This window comes from Vanacampus margaritifer, chromosome 17, assembly GCF_051991255.1.
Source record: "Vanacampus margaritifer isolate UIUO_Vmar chromosome 17, RoL_Vmar_1.0, whole genome shotgun sequence".
Taxonomy (NCBI): Eukaryota; Metazoa; Chordata; class Actinopteri; order Syngnathiformes; family Syngnathidae; genus Vanacampus; species Vanacampus margaritifer.
The window spans coordinates 19,764,600-19,780,530 of NC_135448.1; the positions used below are offsets into that span (position 1 = coordinate 19,764,600).

The window sequence follows — 15,931 nt, forward strand, 5'->3', positions numbered from 1 at the left end:
TTCGACTTGTTGTGCGGGACGCGCGCACACGCACGCACGCACGTTTGCATTTCTTCATTCTGACTAACTGAGCAATGACAATATCCGTGAATGTAAACAAGAAAGATTTATAAGGAAAAAAAAAGAATTTCATGTCAGATTTAGCATCAGGTATCTCTAGCATTAGCATGTGGCTATAAAGGACAGGGTAGCAAAGGAAAGTCTGCCGAAAAGCCAATTGTACGAGATCCAAATCAATTCAGCAGTTCACGTAGGAAGTCGTTTCAATCTGTTGCGTTGGTTTTGTTGCATTTTGTCAAAAGTATTCCACAATGAACAACTCCAGGCAACAACAAGATCTTCTTGGCAACATTGGCATAACATCCTGTCAAAAGTCAGGCCTTCACAATAAAAGCACAGAAGAATAAAAAGACTTTTAGCGCATATTAACTCATTTGCTCCCAAAAATGTATAAATATGTTCTATTTTAAATATTACCAGTGTCTTAAAGGTATATTTATCATTTTTGTCAATGTTTTTTTTATGCTAGAGCATACAGAAGGCTTTGACGCAGCCTCTGAACTGCAGAGAAATGTTGACGCAATGTTAGTTATTACCAAAATGGCCAGCGGTGGCAGCAGAGTTGAAGAGATCAACCAGGGCCATTTTGAAACAGTTCCCCACAGTTTGAAATAGATTTGTGAATGATGATGAAACGTAACTATAGTTTTCCGCTGGAGTTTAGGTTCCAAAAATACCCGCAATAAATGAAATCCGCAAATTAGTTAGCATTATGATTTAAATGTATTATAAATGCTTTAAGGCGCTAAAATCCCTCACCACACACTTTTCTCATCGAGGCATTTTCGCGCATATCTCTCTTGTTTAAACATTCTTCATGTTCAAACCTTCATAAATTGTATAAAATAAGAAGTACATTACTGTAGAAAAAAATGCATGCAAAATTGCACTCCAAAAATCCGTGATCGAGCGTGACTGCGAAAAGTCAAACGTGAAAAGGCGAGGGAACACTGTATACTTGTTTTTCCTTTTTCTTTTTTTTTCCCTTCGATTTGACATCATCATTGCTCTCCTTTTTAAAAAAATTTAAAAAAATTTAAAAAATTAAATTTAAAAAAAAAAGTTTTTTTTTCTTTCTTTTTCTTTAAAATATATATACATATATACACACATATATATATATATATATATATATATATATATATATATATATATATATACTTGTTTTTCCTGATGTAAGAAGAGACTCTAATCTTTCTTTTGGTAAGTTCCATCTTTTTATAGCAATAGAAGTTGCAAAATCAGTCAAAATCCAGTCAAACAGCCGGGAGCGAAGGGGGTTGCTTCAGTCAAAATGGCCGCCAATGAACATCCTGGTGGCGTTTTTTTTTTTTAGTTGCTCTCGACAGTTTTATTTATCGTGTTGTCGGCTGTCCAATAATTATACTGCGTGCTTTTATTTTGAAGGTCTGACTTTTGACAGGATGTGTTGCGGCGATGTTGGCGAGCAGAGCGGGACGCTTTTTCCTGCCTTGACGTCTTCATTTCGACATGAAGTGAGCAGAGTGTCGTTTTCCGATGACGATGCATCATTCACTGCAACACGTTTGTGTTTATGTATGCGTTGTTGACTTTTATTAAAAAAGCATTTGGATATGTTGTGTAAGATTGCGGCGGTGCACTCCAAGTGTTCGCCAAGTCGGCATTCAGCAGGAAGTTGCACAAATGGGATGCGGCTGGAAGCAAACCTCAACTTGTTGCATTTGCATCACAAAACTTCCCGCCTGCTGGTCTTTGGTCCCCAAAAATGTTTTTGCTTGATTCATATTCCACATGTGCTGCAGGACAGGTTATTCCTTGGGTAATATGGAGATAATATCGGGATTATGATTTGTTGTTGATTTGTGTTTCTTTTTTGTGTCAGTTGGTGGCGACCACGCCGCCGCCCTCGTCGTCGGCGGCCATCTTCTCGTCCAGCGACCGGACTTGGAGACACGGCGTCACGTCCAAGGGGATCCTCTCGGCCGGCGTCCCCGGGCTGGGACCTCTCGTGGACGCCGTGTCCTCCCGCAGCGGGGACGGGGTCAGAGGGCACGGCTTGGGCTCCAAGGTCAGGGTGACCTCCTCCACCTGCCCGCGCAGGACGCAAGGAGACAAATTGCTCGCTTGTTCCGAAAAAATCCACCCCATGTGACTCACCCTGGTGAGTTCCTCCTCCTCCTCGTCTTCGCCGTCCTGGCGCTGCTCAGCGTAGCCGAAGATGTTGATGTCCATCTCGTCGCCGCCCACCATTTCCGTCATCTGTCCGCTCAGCTGCCCGACCGTCTCCACCTGCAACGCGGGCATGGTTAGGCCATCGCCCCTGACGACCTTTGACCTGGGGCACCGAGATACCTGGTGCGCCTCCGCCTGCGCCGCCCCCCACAGGTCAGCCAGGCGCGGGTGCGTGGGCGGGCCCAGGCTGTGGATGGTGCTGTTGGGCGTGGCCTGGAGGGATTGGGAGGCGCTGTGCAACGACTGGACACCGCCAAGACACACGCATGACAAGACAGGTCAGATTGAATAGTTTTCAAAAGATAGCTATCGATAGATAGTTATTTATTAGATAGATAGATAAAGATACAGTATATCTATATCATTTATTTCTTTATTATTATTATTTGTTATTTTTATTTCCTTTATATTTGTTTTTTTTAATGAAATTTTTGAATGATATTTTTTATCTCTTTTTTTCACTTTTAGTCATTTTTTAAAATGTATTTAGTCACTTATTTATTTTGAATGTTGGCAGTTTTGGTCCTCCAGCGGTAACGACCAATCATGGCTAACCAACTTTCTACTTTTGGTCAGCAAACTGAGCCATGATTGGTTGTTAGCTATAGAGGACCAAAACGGCCAAAATTCAAAATAAATAAGTGACTAAATACATTTTAAAAAATGACTAAAGGTGAAAATATCATTCCAAAATTTAATTAAAGGAAATAAATATAAAGGAAACAAAAATAAAGAAATCAATGATATAGCAGCACAGGTGATGTCATCTTCAGTCGACAGCAAGTGGAAAATTTTGTTTTTGAAGTTATTAATTGTACATGAAAAATAATGAAGTTCCCAAATTCATTCTGAAGAAAATATTGACTTTTTGCTACTGAAAATGTCTCAATGAGTCAAGTATCCCTTTAATCTGCCAAATGACATTGACAAGTTGAAAGCGGTGGCGCCACCTGCTGCTGCTGCTGGTAGTGCAGCAGCTGCTGCTGCTGCTGGTATTGGTGGAGCTGCTGCAGCTGTTGCAGCTGTTGCAGCTGCTGCAGTTGGTTGTGCTGCTGGAGGCTGAACTGCTGCTGCTGCTGCTGCTGCTGCTGGAGGAAACCGCCCACCGTCGACTCGTAGCCCTCCGCCGGCGTCATGCCCGCCCCGCTGCCTGGAAAAACACACGCCTCCTTTAGATGGACGGACGGACGGACATCATATGTTCTCCTTTTCAGATTTTTTGCTAAAGCATTGTAAAAAATGGAGGAGGACAAAGAAATGGAGGGCCGTGCTCGGACTGAAGATCGTAATCCGTGCACGTCCCCGTTTCGTTCTCCTCTCGAGCAAAAACAATCCAAGTCTGTCGTCTTCCTTCCTGGTCTGTTGTTCATGTTCTGGGCTCATTAACGCTGACACATCCCACCTGCCGCCATGATGTAGGAGCCCGCGGCTGGCGAGGCCACGCCCGAAGGCTGACTGGTGATTGGCTGCCACGCGTCGGACGAGGACAGGCAGTAGAGGCCCTGCGACACGTACGTGTGAGGCCACACGTCTGCCGACGAGTGATGCAGGACCTGGTCTGTGACACGCGCACACACACACACACACACACACACACAAGGGTGCACATTATCACCTCATTTGAGCAAAAATGCTAAAGTCACGTTAGCTTCATTGACGAGTCTTAATTGTTTGATACCAATCACCAGAGGTGGCAAATGCAGGTCCAGAAAGTAACAACCCTGCCACTGATTGGCTTTAGGAACCCTGCAACTGCTTGTTTACCTGCTAGCGAGCTAGCGAGCTAGCTAGTAGCACGAGGGTCTGAAGCCAAACTGTGGCAGGGTTTTGACTTTCTGGACTTGGATTTGCCATCTCTGCCGATCACATGACTTCTTTCCAGGGATCCCTTGATCGTGTTGGCCGATTGATCATCATAGCGTTACTAATATATATATACATATACTTACTTAGTTAAATAAAGTAATCGTCTCATTTTCCCGATGACACAGGAATGTCATTTTGAAAAGAGAAAAAAAAAAACAACCTCCATGCTGGATGAAGTTTTCAAAAAGTCACTGACCCAAAACTTGTAACCCAAAGTGACATGTTTGACTTTGGGCACAAATTGCAAATGACGCTCCCAGTTTGCCTCCCAAAGTCTGCCGGAGACATTCGGTGTCGGTTAGTGACACCCAGATGACGACGAGCCAGATGTGGCACGCGTGTCCGTCCACACGTCACAAACGGCGCTCGCGGCGACGTGGCCGCCCTCCAAACGTCCTCCGCGGCCGTCCCCAGGCCCACGTTTCGTTCCAGATGGACTTTGACGTGAGCTGGCGACCGTTCCCTGTCACTCAACTGCCGTGTGTTTGTTGATTGGCACGTACATCTCCTGTTTACTATTTGGTGCCCTCTTGTGGAAGCTTAGAGTATTTCAGGAAACCCCTCAAAACCACAAATGTGTGCTGTTGTCAGAGGTGGCAAATCCAGGTCCAGAAAGTCAAAACCCTGCCACAGTTTGGCTTTAGCCCCAAGTGCTAGCTAGCTAGCTCCCTAGCTAGCTCCCATGGTGCTCGTTTACCAGCTAGGGAACTAGCTAGGGAGCTAGCTAGCTAGTAGCTGGGGCTAAAGCCAAACTGTGGCCGGGTTTTGACTTTGTGGACCAGGATTTGCCACTGTTTGTTGTTGCGTACCTGTGCTGGTGATGCTGTCCTGGTTGAGGTCGCTGAGGCGCGCGACACTGCCGTGGCGCGAGTCGTCATCGGCGGCGGCCAGGTTGTCGTCGCCGGACGTCCATCCGAAGAGCGTGGCCTCGGAGATGGCGAACTGCTGCATGATGCCGGCGGCGAAGCGCGCCTCCTTCTCGCCGTCGCTCAGGTCGCTGTAGGCGTCGTTCTCCAGGCGCCGCTCCTTCTCCCGCTGCAGGTTGCCACGGCTGGCGCCCCCCGCCGGCCCCGCCGACGGCTTGCCCCAGCTCTGCCACTCGATCATGTGGGCCACGCGGCCCTGCGCCATGGCCGTGGGCTTGGTCACTTTGTCCTTCATGGAGCGCGACACGCCTGACGTCAGCAAGCACACATGCGGAGGGAAAGTCCAAACTTGTGTCAAGATCGGATGCAAATGCTGAAAAGTTGCAACTGCACGGAAAATTCTGTGGAATGAATGGAATTGTTGAAGAATGGGAGACTTCAAGTCGGAATGTTTTCAAAGGATGACAAATGTTGGCGGAGCAGCTAATTGGCTCAAATAGCTCGCAATTTGGGAACATTTCTGAAAGGTACGACGGCGTATTTGGAGCAGGTATGAATATATTTTTTTCGAGGATGGGGGCAATATGCCAAGAAAAAAACTAGTGGCAGATTTGTGCCGAAAAAAAACTCTTACGAGAAATGCACGTCACGGACAACTCGGATGTTTGTGCCAATACTTTTTGGTCAGGTTTTCAAACACGGAGATCGTCTCTTCTTCTTTTTTTTTTAGCAGAGATGAACCATATGATGTTTGAAGCGTTGCGTACGGCCGGCGACAAAGATGTCACACCTGGACCGGACCGGACCGGACCGGACCGGACCGTCAAGCATTCAAGTTAATTTGTTCAAAGAAATATTGACTTGTTCATTTATGTTTCCAGAATTTTGGTATGACCAGTTCGCCATCTTTCTGGCATCCAGTAACTAGTTTCCGTCTCCTGGTTGTGATTTGTTTGCATAACGAGCTTTTCAAGATCAAAAGAAATGCTTTGAATGGCCGCAATCATTTGTCAAATACGGAAACTTGCCTTCCATTCTATATTCATTTCCGTCCAAATGATTTTCATGGAAAATGTGAATGGAGTCATCGTGAGAAAAAGAAGGCAGTGAGTGAGTGAATGAATGAAGTAGTGAGTGTGGCCCCTCCCCCCACCATCCCAAACAATAACACGTTTTGTACTCCGGCAGACAGAACCAACATCAAACATAAGCACGAGAGCGCCACCGATGGACATGACACCACACTGCACCACAGAAGCCAGACGGCACAAGAAGCGCACCAGCGGGACCGCGAGACGTCCCAACACGCCGGTGAGATGCTCGACTTGTTCTTCTCGGGTTCAAAGGAAGCAAACGCTTGCTTTAATTTGGGGAGTCGATCTGATTGGGCCGTCAATGATGATGTCATTGATGGCAGCCAATGGAGGAGGGAGTGTGTCTGTGTGTGTGTGTGTGTTTTTTTTGGGGGGGAGGGGGCACCCACAGGGGTGGCCATGTTGTCTCTTAGCTCCGCCTCCTCCTTCTTTTGCTCCTCTGTCAAGTTTTGATGGCGCTCCAAATTGTTGATCAAAGCGCGGGGGGGGGGGGGGGGGGGCACTGTCGGATGTCGGAAACGAGCGTGCGCGTGCTCGAGTCCCGTTGACGAAGGAGCGCAGGAGGCGAGCGACATGGGGGAGGCGTTACCGGCACAAGACACACACCTGACACACCTGTCAGAGACGACTTGGCCAGGGCGCCGATGCCGTACGAGTTCGCCGACTTCCTCTTCAGGCGCGGCAGGATGGATGTGGTGTCCTCCATCGACAGCTGACAAAAAAACAAAAAGAAGAAGAAGAAAACACTTTGGAGGGAAAAGCAGAGCCAAACTAGCTAGCATGCTAATTAGTGCCATCACAATTGAATATTTTTAGAATCCATTAATCACTCTATTAATCGGATTCATTTGAATTTTGCATTCAAATGTATCACAAAATATTTTTTGGCCCTGATTGGTGTTTATTTTACACTTCGTATTCGTATAGTGATTAAGAAAAAGGTACAAGTAAAAACAGATGTTTGTAAATGTCTTATTCTCATTTAACGCTGAAGGTCTTCTTTCATGAAGAACTACAGAAACCAGTGAATTTTAATAGTTTATAATAAATAGTAACAAAAAAACTTGAGTAAAAAAGTTTTGGAGGACAAACAGATGGAAGTAAACAAACAACGGACTTTTTGCCAGCCAAGTGAGCGAGGTTGAAATGTAACTTCCTGGTCACAGCGCCACCCTCAGCTTGACCAAAGAATTGCGCGTTTGCGTCAGCTTGTTTGCTCGAAGGCCATCAGCTGAGCGAAGAAGCCACGCAAGCGCACGCAAGCAAACAAAAGTGCTCCGACGCACTTGCTTGCTGGGACCAGGACGGGGAGAAAGGAGGTGAAAATGCTCCCGCGAGGAGACTCACATTGATTCCCTCCCAGGAAAACTCGGCACGGCCAGGCTGGCGAGGAGGCGGCCCAGGAAGCAAGGAAGGAAAAGAGGCGAGATGATGAAGGACATGCAAACTTGGGCAGGAAATAGAGACATGCGACTTAAAAAACAAAACAAAAAAACCCCCCATAATTACCTGATCTCCATCTTTCCGTACCGGCACCGCATCGGCTGCTGCACACGCAAAAGAAACAAGACGATGAATGACGTCATCACCTTCAACGGTCAAAACCAGGTCCAGAAAGTAGTCAAAACCCTGCCACAGTTTGGCTTTAGCCTCTGATGCTAGCTAGCTAGCTTCCTGGCTAGCTAGCATGGTGCTCGTTTACTAGCTCGGGAGCTCGCTAGCTAGCATCAGAGGCTAAAGCCAAGCTGTGGCAGGGTTTTGACTTTCTGGACCTGGTTTTGCCACCTCTGACGGTCACCTTCACGCAAGCGCACGCTCATGACAACATACAAGGATGGGGAGAAAATCACTTTTCAGATTTCTTATATTCACGTTGTATTCCGACCAGCCGCCTTTCCAAGTCCATCAATCACAAGCCGACCAGGCCACTCTTAGTGTTAGCATAGCATGCTAAAGAAATCAAAATCAACTTGACGTCTAAACTGTGTGTGTGTGTGTGATGAGGTCTTTTTAATGAAGGAGGTGCCGTGTTAGTCACGACTCTGCTCACTGTGACTACATCTGACATGACGGACCTCAGGGGGGGCTGGAGGCCATTTACTCAACACACACACACGCGCGCGCGTGTGCGCTAAGGTGAGGTCGCAAAAGAAAACCAAAGCAAGATTTTGATGGCCGCTTAAAGGTGAGCATATAGCAAATATCAAACCCAGCAGACCCAAAAATCGGAATCGTATCGTGAGACCGTCAAAGCCCCCCCCCAAATGAAAGCATTACGGACGTTCTCCATGCGTACTCTCAATGTGGACGCTCGGAGAACGTCCAGCTCCATTTGTGTCAACAACTTTGCTGTTGACGTGTTGACTGTTCCTTCTGGAAGAAGCAGCCTGAAAAACACGCGGAAAGGCTAATGACGCCTGCGTGACAAACATGTTCACTGCTGTGAGTTTGTGAGTGTGAAGCGTGTGCGAGTGTACGTGTGGACTTGACAGCGATTCGGAACATCGGCAGCTGTCAAAATGCGTCCTGCTGCCTGCAAAAGGCACAACGTTGCCGCGGCTTCACCATTTTGTTGACAAACGCTCAACCATCACACGAGCCCAGGCAGGAATTGAGACGAGACTCCTGACACACACGACAGGACAACGCCCAGAATGCCAAACAGCCGAGACGGGACTCGAGATGCGGGACAGGGTGCGAGACATACCGACTTTAGACAAGACGCAAGACAGGACAGGAATGAGGAGGAAAGTCCAGAAAGGACGCGAGATGCAAGATTTGACCCCAAATTTTCCCTCCTCCTCTAGTTGACCTCTGTCTTGTTCTATTTTTAGCGCCAGCCGGTCGCCCGGAAGTCAGCGGACGTTTTCCTCCGGGAAGTGGGAATTCTATCCCACGTGGGGGGGGGGGGGGGGGGTCTGGTGGTGGGCGGGGCTACGGAGCCTCGTGACGTCGGCCCTCATGCATCCTCCACTCAGGCAGGGAGGAAGATGATGAGGAAGATGATGAGGAAGATGATGAGGAAGATGATGAGGAAGATGATGAGGAAGATGACGGCCTTGTTTACTTGCAGGGCAAGAAGAAGCAAAAGAGGAAGTGGGAGGACGGACGGACGGACGGACGGACGCCTCTTTAGGACAGCGAGACAAAAATAGGAGCAAAACCTCCGAGGAATCAAACAGCCCCAAAATCCTGCCCCGCCCTGAACCCAACCCCCCACCCCAGCTCAATGACACCACAAGGTCACACGTCAGACAAAGATGACGTGGTGATGATGATGACGATCATGATGATTGATTACAATGATTATCACGATGATGATGATGATGATGATGACGATGAAGAGGACGACTTTGAAGAAGTTCATGATGAAGATGATTATCACATGATGGTGACATTAACCATCATCATGATTTTGACGACGAATGAAGACAACACGACGATGATGATGATGATGAAGAAAAGGACCACAACAAAAACTCCATTGGAACCTGCACACCTTGCGAAGACGTCACAGAACCATGTGACGTCTCACTTGCCTTATATGGACATGGCCAAATTGAGCAGTTTTTCTGTCCTTTTTATGAGCACATGATGATGATGTCACTTGACCTTATAAGGACATGATTTGCAATCCCCTTAAATGTCACATTAGCCACACAATCGCACCTGAACACACACGTGTGTGTGTGTGTGTTTCCTCCTCGTGCTGCGTTCAGGCTCACACCTGAGTTTACACGCACCCCTTCTGACTCATCCTCTACTTGTGTGCGCGTGCGTGTGTGTCTCCAGTTGATGACGTGTCAGCGTGAGGCACGTCAGAGACACGCACGCGGGAAGGTGAGGAGTTGCGGGGGGAGTTGCAATGACCTTAGGTTGCCTGTCAAGGCGGGGGTCTCTCTCTCGCGGGCGCGCGCACGTCGCTCCTTCACGCCTGTCTAATCGCGCGCGCGGGCACACGCCGCTATGTTAATGCTCACGCGCGCGCATGGAAAGAGACCCGAAACGGAGCGCGAGTTAAGTGGCATCACGTGACATTGTGCACCTTTGTGCCCGCGTCCTCTCACGCGCGCGCATGCACGCGCGACGTCACAGCACATGCCGGCGCGTCAAGTCTTACTGATGGTCCTGGATCCGATGCAGCCCATGTTGCCCTAGTGAGGCGCGCGTGGCGTGGCGGGAATCGCGTCCATCTTCCTCCTCCTCCTCTTCCTCGCCGCTCCTCTTCTTCTTCTTCTCCTTCTTCCTCTTCTTCTTCCTCCTCCGCCGTGCGTGCGTGCGCGCACTGCTCTCTCCTCGCAGCGCGTCCACGCCCTCGCCGTGTCGTCACGCGCGTGCCTGTGCGCATGCGTGGCGGTACAAGCGACCCCCCCGCCCCCCCAACCCCAAAAAAAGACCAACGCGATGAAATTTCGTTGCAAAGTGGACGAAAATGCCGAAAGTTGATCGCGCGCGCGTGACGTCATCAAGCCGAGTGCTGGTGGTAACCATGGCGACAACAACTTGTAGCCAGAAGAAAATTGATTTCAATTAACTTGGAAATGACACGTGATCAACTTTTGACTGAACATTTCACTTTGGAAGGCTTTCATTTGAGTCAGCACGATGCGCTAGTGGTTTCCATGTCTGTCTCACAGTTCTGGGCTTTGCCGTTCAAGTCTGGGCTCAGTCCCTTCCTATGTGGCTGGCCAGCTGCTCCAAAAGTGGTGCTTTGCCGCCATATTGTGGCATCCATTTGATAAAATACTTTTCCGTGAATTGAGGAGCTTTATTTAGACAAAAGTGGTGCTTTGCCGCCAAATTGTGACATCTAAGCTACTGTGCTGTGACATTGACTGGCGACCATTCTTTTTTTTTTTGCTCTGCATGTGTTTGCATATTGACTGGCGACCAGTACAAATGTGGTCAATTTGCGGCCAGTCACTTTGTGTGTGTGTGTGTGTGTGTGTGTGTGTCAATGGTGCCTGTCTGCACGGATGAATGCGTGCAGTGCACTTGCCTGGCCTCTAGTTGGCGCTGCAACTCAAGCCAAAGTGGAAGATGACTCACGGCGAGACGTGAAGACGAAGATGACGGCGAGGATGAAGATGAGCGAGAAACCTTTCCGCATACAAAGACGAACACAAACTATTTATAGACGTGTGTGTGTGTGTGTGTGTGTGTGTGTGTGTGTGTGCACGCGCAGCTGCTTGAGTTCGTCAGAGGACGAACGAGGACAAAGATGGCGGTGACGGCGGTCTCGCCGGGAAACACCCAGCGAGCGTCAAGAAACAATCGTTTATCGTATCACGTCTTTTAGAAGCCGAGCGTGCGCGCTTCAATCTGTTTTTATGCAACAAAGTTGACTTTCAACACCACATAAAACCAAAAACAATTCAACGTTGGGAATTGAAATGCCAAAATGTGCAAATTGTGCTTGCTTGATGCTAACATAGAATGGAAAACGCCATAGACAGGCTAACAAAAATGAGCATAGCTGTTTTTGGACGACTTCTGCCACTTGAACTCACAAACCGAACATCTGACAAAATTCACATGCATTTATTCACTCTGCAACATGCCAACAACTATTACTTGAGATTCTTGGAGACCTTCTCTGCCTCTTCTTTCTTTTAGTAAGTATTTTTTTTTAACTGTGGTTACAAATGTAATTTAAAAAAATTAAACCGTTGGAGTGTGTGACCTTAGATTCTAACGTAATTAGGGTTTCAAAAAGGGGTTAAGGTTTTACGGTAGGGTTTGATTTTGCAAGTAGACTCACATTTTTTACAGCGGAGTTAAAAACATCTTTTGTCAGAAGATGTGACCTCAGCTTTTAAAGTAGTTAGGGTTTCAATGAAGGTTAAGGTTTTAAGGTGGGCTTTCTAATGAAGGTTTGACTTTGCAGATAGGGTCCCGTTTTGTAACCATGGTTACAAAATTCAGTTAAAAAAAAAATGTGCACACTTTCAGAATGTGCAACGTGTAGTTCGGGTTTCAAATGAGAGCTCATCTCTAATCTTTATACAAATAAAGTTTTCAGGGGAAAAATATGATAGTTAAAAAAAAATCATAATCGTCTGACTTTCTGGAGATCTAATGTAGTAAATGTAAAAAATGTCGACAAACCAAAAAAGTGGCTATGTTTTCATGTAATATCAGATATGAGGCAGCAGGTGGCGGCAGAGTAAAACGTATAGCAGCAATTAAATGGGAAATATTAAAAAACATATTTTTTGGTCAAGTGATTAGAATACTATTTAGTCAGAAAATACGTTATTAAACTTTTTTTGAATTTATCAATTTGAATTTTATTGCGGCGATGCTGTGCATGTGCGCATGCGCGTCATTTCCTCCTCCCATCTGGCGTTTGTCTTTCAATTCCCGCCTCCGCCGGTCCCCCTCCGTCCCTCCGTCCCTCCCTCCCCCGCGGTCTGTCCCGGACTGGATTATCTCATCGTCGCACATCCGAGATGTGAGTACAACATCATTTCAACATTTTTTTCCATCCGTTTTGTTGTTGTTTAGCGTAAAAATCAAATGCTCGAAGTTGACTTGCGTGCCTGTTGAACGTGACGTCATTGGTCCCAAACTGCGCAGAATTTTTGTCAGAAAGATTTTGTTCCACGAGAAAAATTTTTGACTGCTCATATTTATTGATGCGTGTGCTGTTGTGTGAATGTTTCTTCTTTATTTGTGCGTCTCTACTGTAATCTGTCCAAAGTAACGCAATTGTACTGTCACGTGATGTGGTCTCCCGCTGGTTACCCCAAAAAGTCAAGTGTCAAATTGTATACCTTTATTAATATATGCAAACAATCTCGAGCGTTTTGACCTGGCTCTCCAGATGACCTTTCCCTCCTGTCCTGTCCTGTACCCCATCACAGGTCTACTCCGGACGCAGCAGCAACCGCGGGAGCCCCCGACTCTGAGGGGGGGCCTGCCGCCGCTGCCCCCAACCTAACCAGCAACAGGCGGCTGCAACAGACGCAGGCGCAGGTGGACGAGGTCAGAGACGTCTCATAGCATGTTCGCGTGGCTGCAGACATATCGGGATATCAAATGTTTGTTTTTTTTTGTTTTGGGTGGGCGTGGCTGCGGTTGCAGGTGGTGGACATTATGCGTGTGAACGTGGACAAGGTCCTGGAGCGCGACCAGAAGTTGTCGGAGTTGGACGATCGCGCCGACGCCCTGCAGGCCGGAGCCTCGCAGTTCGAGAGCAGCGCCGCCAAGCTCAAGAACAAGTACTGGTGGAAAAACTGCAAGGTCTGTGGCGTCTTTAATCACAGTTAAAAAATTAAAAAGAGAAGAAGAAAAATGGCAGACAACGAGGCACTCTAAATCAGCCACGCCAGCTCCGATACACAAATGTTAGCTGTCACATCAAGTTTTTTGTTTTATCTCTTTGCTCTTCTGCGTACACTGCATGCTGACATGCACTCGTAGCCAACAATGAGGCACTCTAAAGCAGCCACACTATCACAAGGGATAATGTATTGCTAGCTAGCTAGCCGGGCCGGGAAGTATATTTCAATCTGTCATTTTGTACTTTTTCCTTAAAGGAGTCAAATCTGCAAAATTTCCTTTTTGACTTTATCTGTCATGTGTGGAGGCTCCACCCCCACTTCAAGGCCTCCAATCAGGACAGAAGCTGGCGGCTCACATCAGCGCTTGAGTGACAGCGAGCAGGAAATGCGAAATCTCACTCGGGATTATTGTGAGGATTAAGCGGACAGCTGTGACGTGATTCCAGCATCGGCGCACATACAAACACACAAGATGCAAATAACACAACAACACACACAGACACACACATTGGACCCCTCTCTCGCCTCTTGTTAATCTCGCACGCCCTTCGCCGCCCCTGTCCATCATCCCAACTGGATGTGATGTCACAGAGTTGCACGTGTTATTTTGAGATCATGTCAAACAGTTCCATGATCTAAAAATAGCCACCATCATTCATTTCAATCATTTTGGAAGCGTTTTATATGAACGTGATTGTGGAGGCCAAAGCAGTCAGAGTACTGCTGCGGCGCCATCTGGCGGCATCTATCAGCAATTGCAAGGGTTGTACAGCTTTTTTCAACTCGCATTTACTGTCGTTAAACTATAATGTAGCACATTCTCATGAAAGAAGAGATGCAGTCGAACTCTTGTGACAATCATGAAGCGCGAGCGCCGTGTTGACGCTCGCTGTGTGTTCGTTGCAGATGATGATCATCATGGCGGTGGTGGGCGTCATCTTGTTTGGCGTCATCTTCTGTGAGTCTTTCACTTGACTTCCATCACGCATTGCTGGCTGCAGAGTGCAGTTGGAGGCGTGGCTCAATGTGCGCTGGTCTAAATGTTTGTCTCCACCCACACGGATTGTCCACCTCTTAAGTGATTTATTTTTGTTTGTTTTTGCTGAACTGTTTCCTTGGCAACTCTAATGAAGATGGCACACTTATTGTTTTATCACTTTATTAAACAACAAACATTACAAAATACTAACCTCAACCATCCATCTGAGTGCGTCATCTGCTGGGGACACGTGATACTGCACCCATCCTACTCATTTCTATGTGGATGACATTTATGGATACAACTTTTGAACCCAATGCCGTAGCGTAGACACTCAGAATCAACATCGACTTCGCCTATTTCCACGGCCCCTGAACATGTTGGATGTGCTCCCGTGGGTCTACGACCCTCCGTTCACCAGGAATGGACATCAAAATGGCCGTTTGGACCATTTCCGACAAACCGTTTAATGACTGAGGATTGAGTGTTTGTCATTTTTTATGCTCCATAAAGTTTTAAAAATAAATAAATGGGACGTTATAAGACGGCGCATCATTAAATTTGCTAATTTTGTTTAAAAAAAAAAAAAACCCGTCAAAAACATTTCGTAAAAAAAAAAAAATCAGTGTGGGTGGAGTCTGTTTAAATCCATGTTGAGCCACGCCTCCAACTGCGGTCTGCAGCCTTTGCGACTGTACGGATGGCAATACTGTACTCATTTGTCGGCACCTGTTGAATGTAACTAATAAAGTAACTTGCTACTTTTAAAATGAAGTAATTAGCAACTTAACTAATTTAATGTTAAAGTCAAGTAATTTGTGAAGTAACTGAGTACCTTTTTCAAGGTCATTGTGGCAACACTGATTGTGACGTGAGACTGACTAATGACTTTTTGCACTTTGTGCTCTGCGTCCTCAGTGTACTTCTTCTACTGACCCACCCGAACCCTGAGCCCTCCTCGGCGTCCCGCTCACTCTCCCCTCAACGACGTCTTCCTCGCAAACTCCCCCGTGCGTGAGGCAATGGCTGATGGGTCACATTCGGCCAAGGAGGCGTGCTGACGTGGAAATGCTCCAGCTGCAAATTTGTGATTGTAAGACTTTGTGCTAACCGCGTGACCTCAATGTTTGTGTGTTCCCTCCCTAAAGAAACAACACATTTGTACGGATATGATGGAAAATGGACTTTTTGATGTTTGTGTATCTGGAGTGCCTGCCCAAAATTAAACAACCAAGTTAATCTTGAGTCATCTGCCTATTTCTGAAAGGGAGCAAGCCCATCTGATTTGGGCCGAATTGTGACCTCACAGTGGGGCTAATTTACATAATCACCCTCTCCACATCTTGTTCCTCAGCCAACCTGAACCGGTTTCAAAGCCTAAATCTGTCAAAGCCAAAAGGTAAGCAGAGCTGCTGTGTTAGTTCAGATCATCTTAGCTGCTGATAACATTTTTTTATTTTTTTAATGAACTTGTTTAGTCACAATCACGCCACTGTCATTTCTCAAGGAGAACAGCTAGCAAGGCTTGATACAAAAAAAACAGGAGTTCATTCCCTCAAAGAAATT

At 46.9% G+C, this 15,931-nt stretch overlaps 1 protein-coding gene, 1 long non-coding RNA gene and 1 pseudogene across 8 annotated transcripts; 2 read left to right on the forward strand and 1 right to left on the reverse strand.

The window, feature by feature from the left end:
* Window positions 1-91: 91 nt before the first annotated feature.
* LOC144037843 (uncharacterized) lies at window positions 92-10,415 on the reverse strand. 6 transcript variants are annotated; one of them, XM_077549724.1, is made up of 10 exons: window positions 10,221-10,415; window positions 7,610-7,647; window positions 7,448-7,483; window positions 6,716-6,812; window positions 4,950-5,315; window positions 3,677-3,832; window positions 3,225-3,424; window positions 2,395-2,517; window positions 2,200-2,331; window positions 92-2,130 (listed from the first exon to the last, which is right to left on the reverse strand). In XM_077549724.1, the coding sequence occupies exons 1-10, from the start codon at window positions 10,246-10,248 to the stop codon at window positions 1,921-1,923; spliced, it is 1,386 nt and encodes a 461-aa protein (XP_077405850.1). In that variant the 5' UTR covers window positions 10,249-10,415; the 3' UTR covers window positions 92-1,920. The 6 variants fall into 6 exon arrangements, with proteins under 6 accessions (XP_077405850.1, XP_077405849.1, XP_077405852.1 ...); XM_077549723.1 differs by having other exon boundaries at window positions 6,707-6,812; XM_077549726.1 differs by lacking the exon at window positions 7,448-7,483.
* Window positions 2,061-4,743, forward strand: LOC144037847 (uncharacterized). Its single transcript, XR_013289078.1, has 3 exons — window positions 2,061-2,203; window positions 2,314-2,552; window positions 3,694-4,743. It is a non-coding gene; the product is annotated as an uncharacterized LOC144037847 (long non-coding RNA).
* LOC144037846 (vesicle-associated membrane protein 2-like) lies at window positions 9,911-15,604 on the forward strand (annotated as a pseudogene). Its single transcript, XR_013289077.1, has 5 exons — window positions 9,911-12,554; window positions 12,967-13,087; window positions 13,187-13,345; window positions 14,293-14,344; window positions 15,284-15,604. The product of XR_013289077.1 is annotated as a vesicle-associated membrane protein 2-like (transcript).
* The last annotated feature ends 327 nt before the right edge of the window (window positions 15,605-15,931 follow it).

What these genes read in the sequence shown, in the direction of transcription:
- LOC144037843 (XM_077549723.1), bottom strand. Translation starts at nt 10,248, where the DNA reads ATGGGCTGCATCGGATCCAGGACCATCA. An exon ending in TACGGAAAGATGGAGATCAG is followed by an intron (nt 7,484 to 7,609) that starts GTAATTATGGGG and finishes CCTCCTCGCCAG; the next exon opens with CCTGGCCGTGCCGAGTTTTC. An exon ending in AGGAGGAGGAACTCACCAGG is followed by an intron (nt 2,131 to 2,199) that starts GTGAGTCACATG and finishes CTGCGCGGGCAG; the next exon opens with GTGGAGGAGGTCACCCTGAC.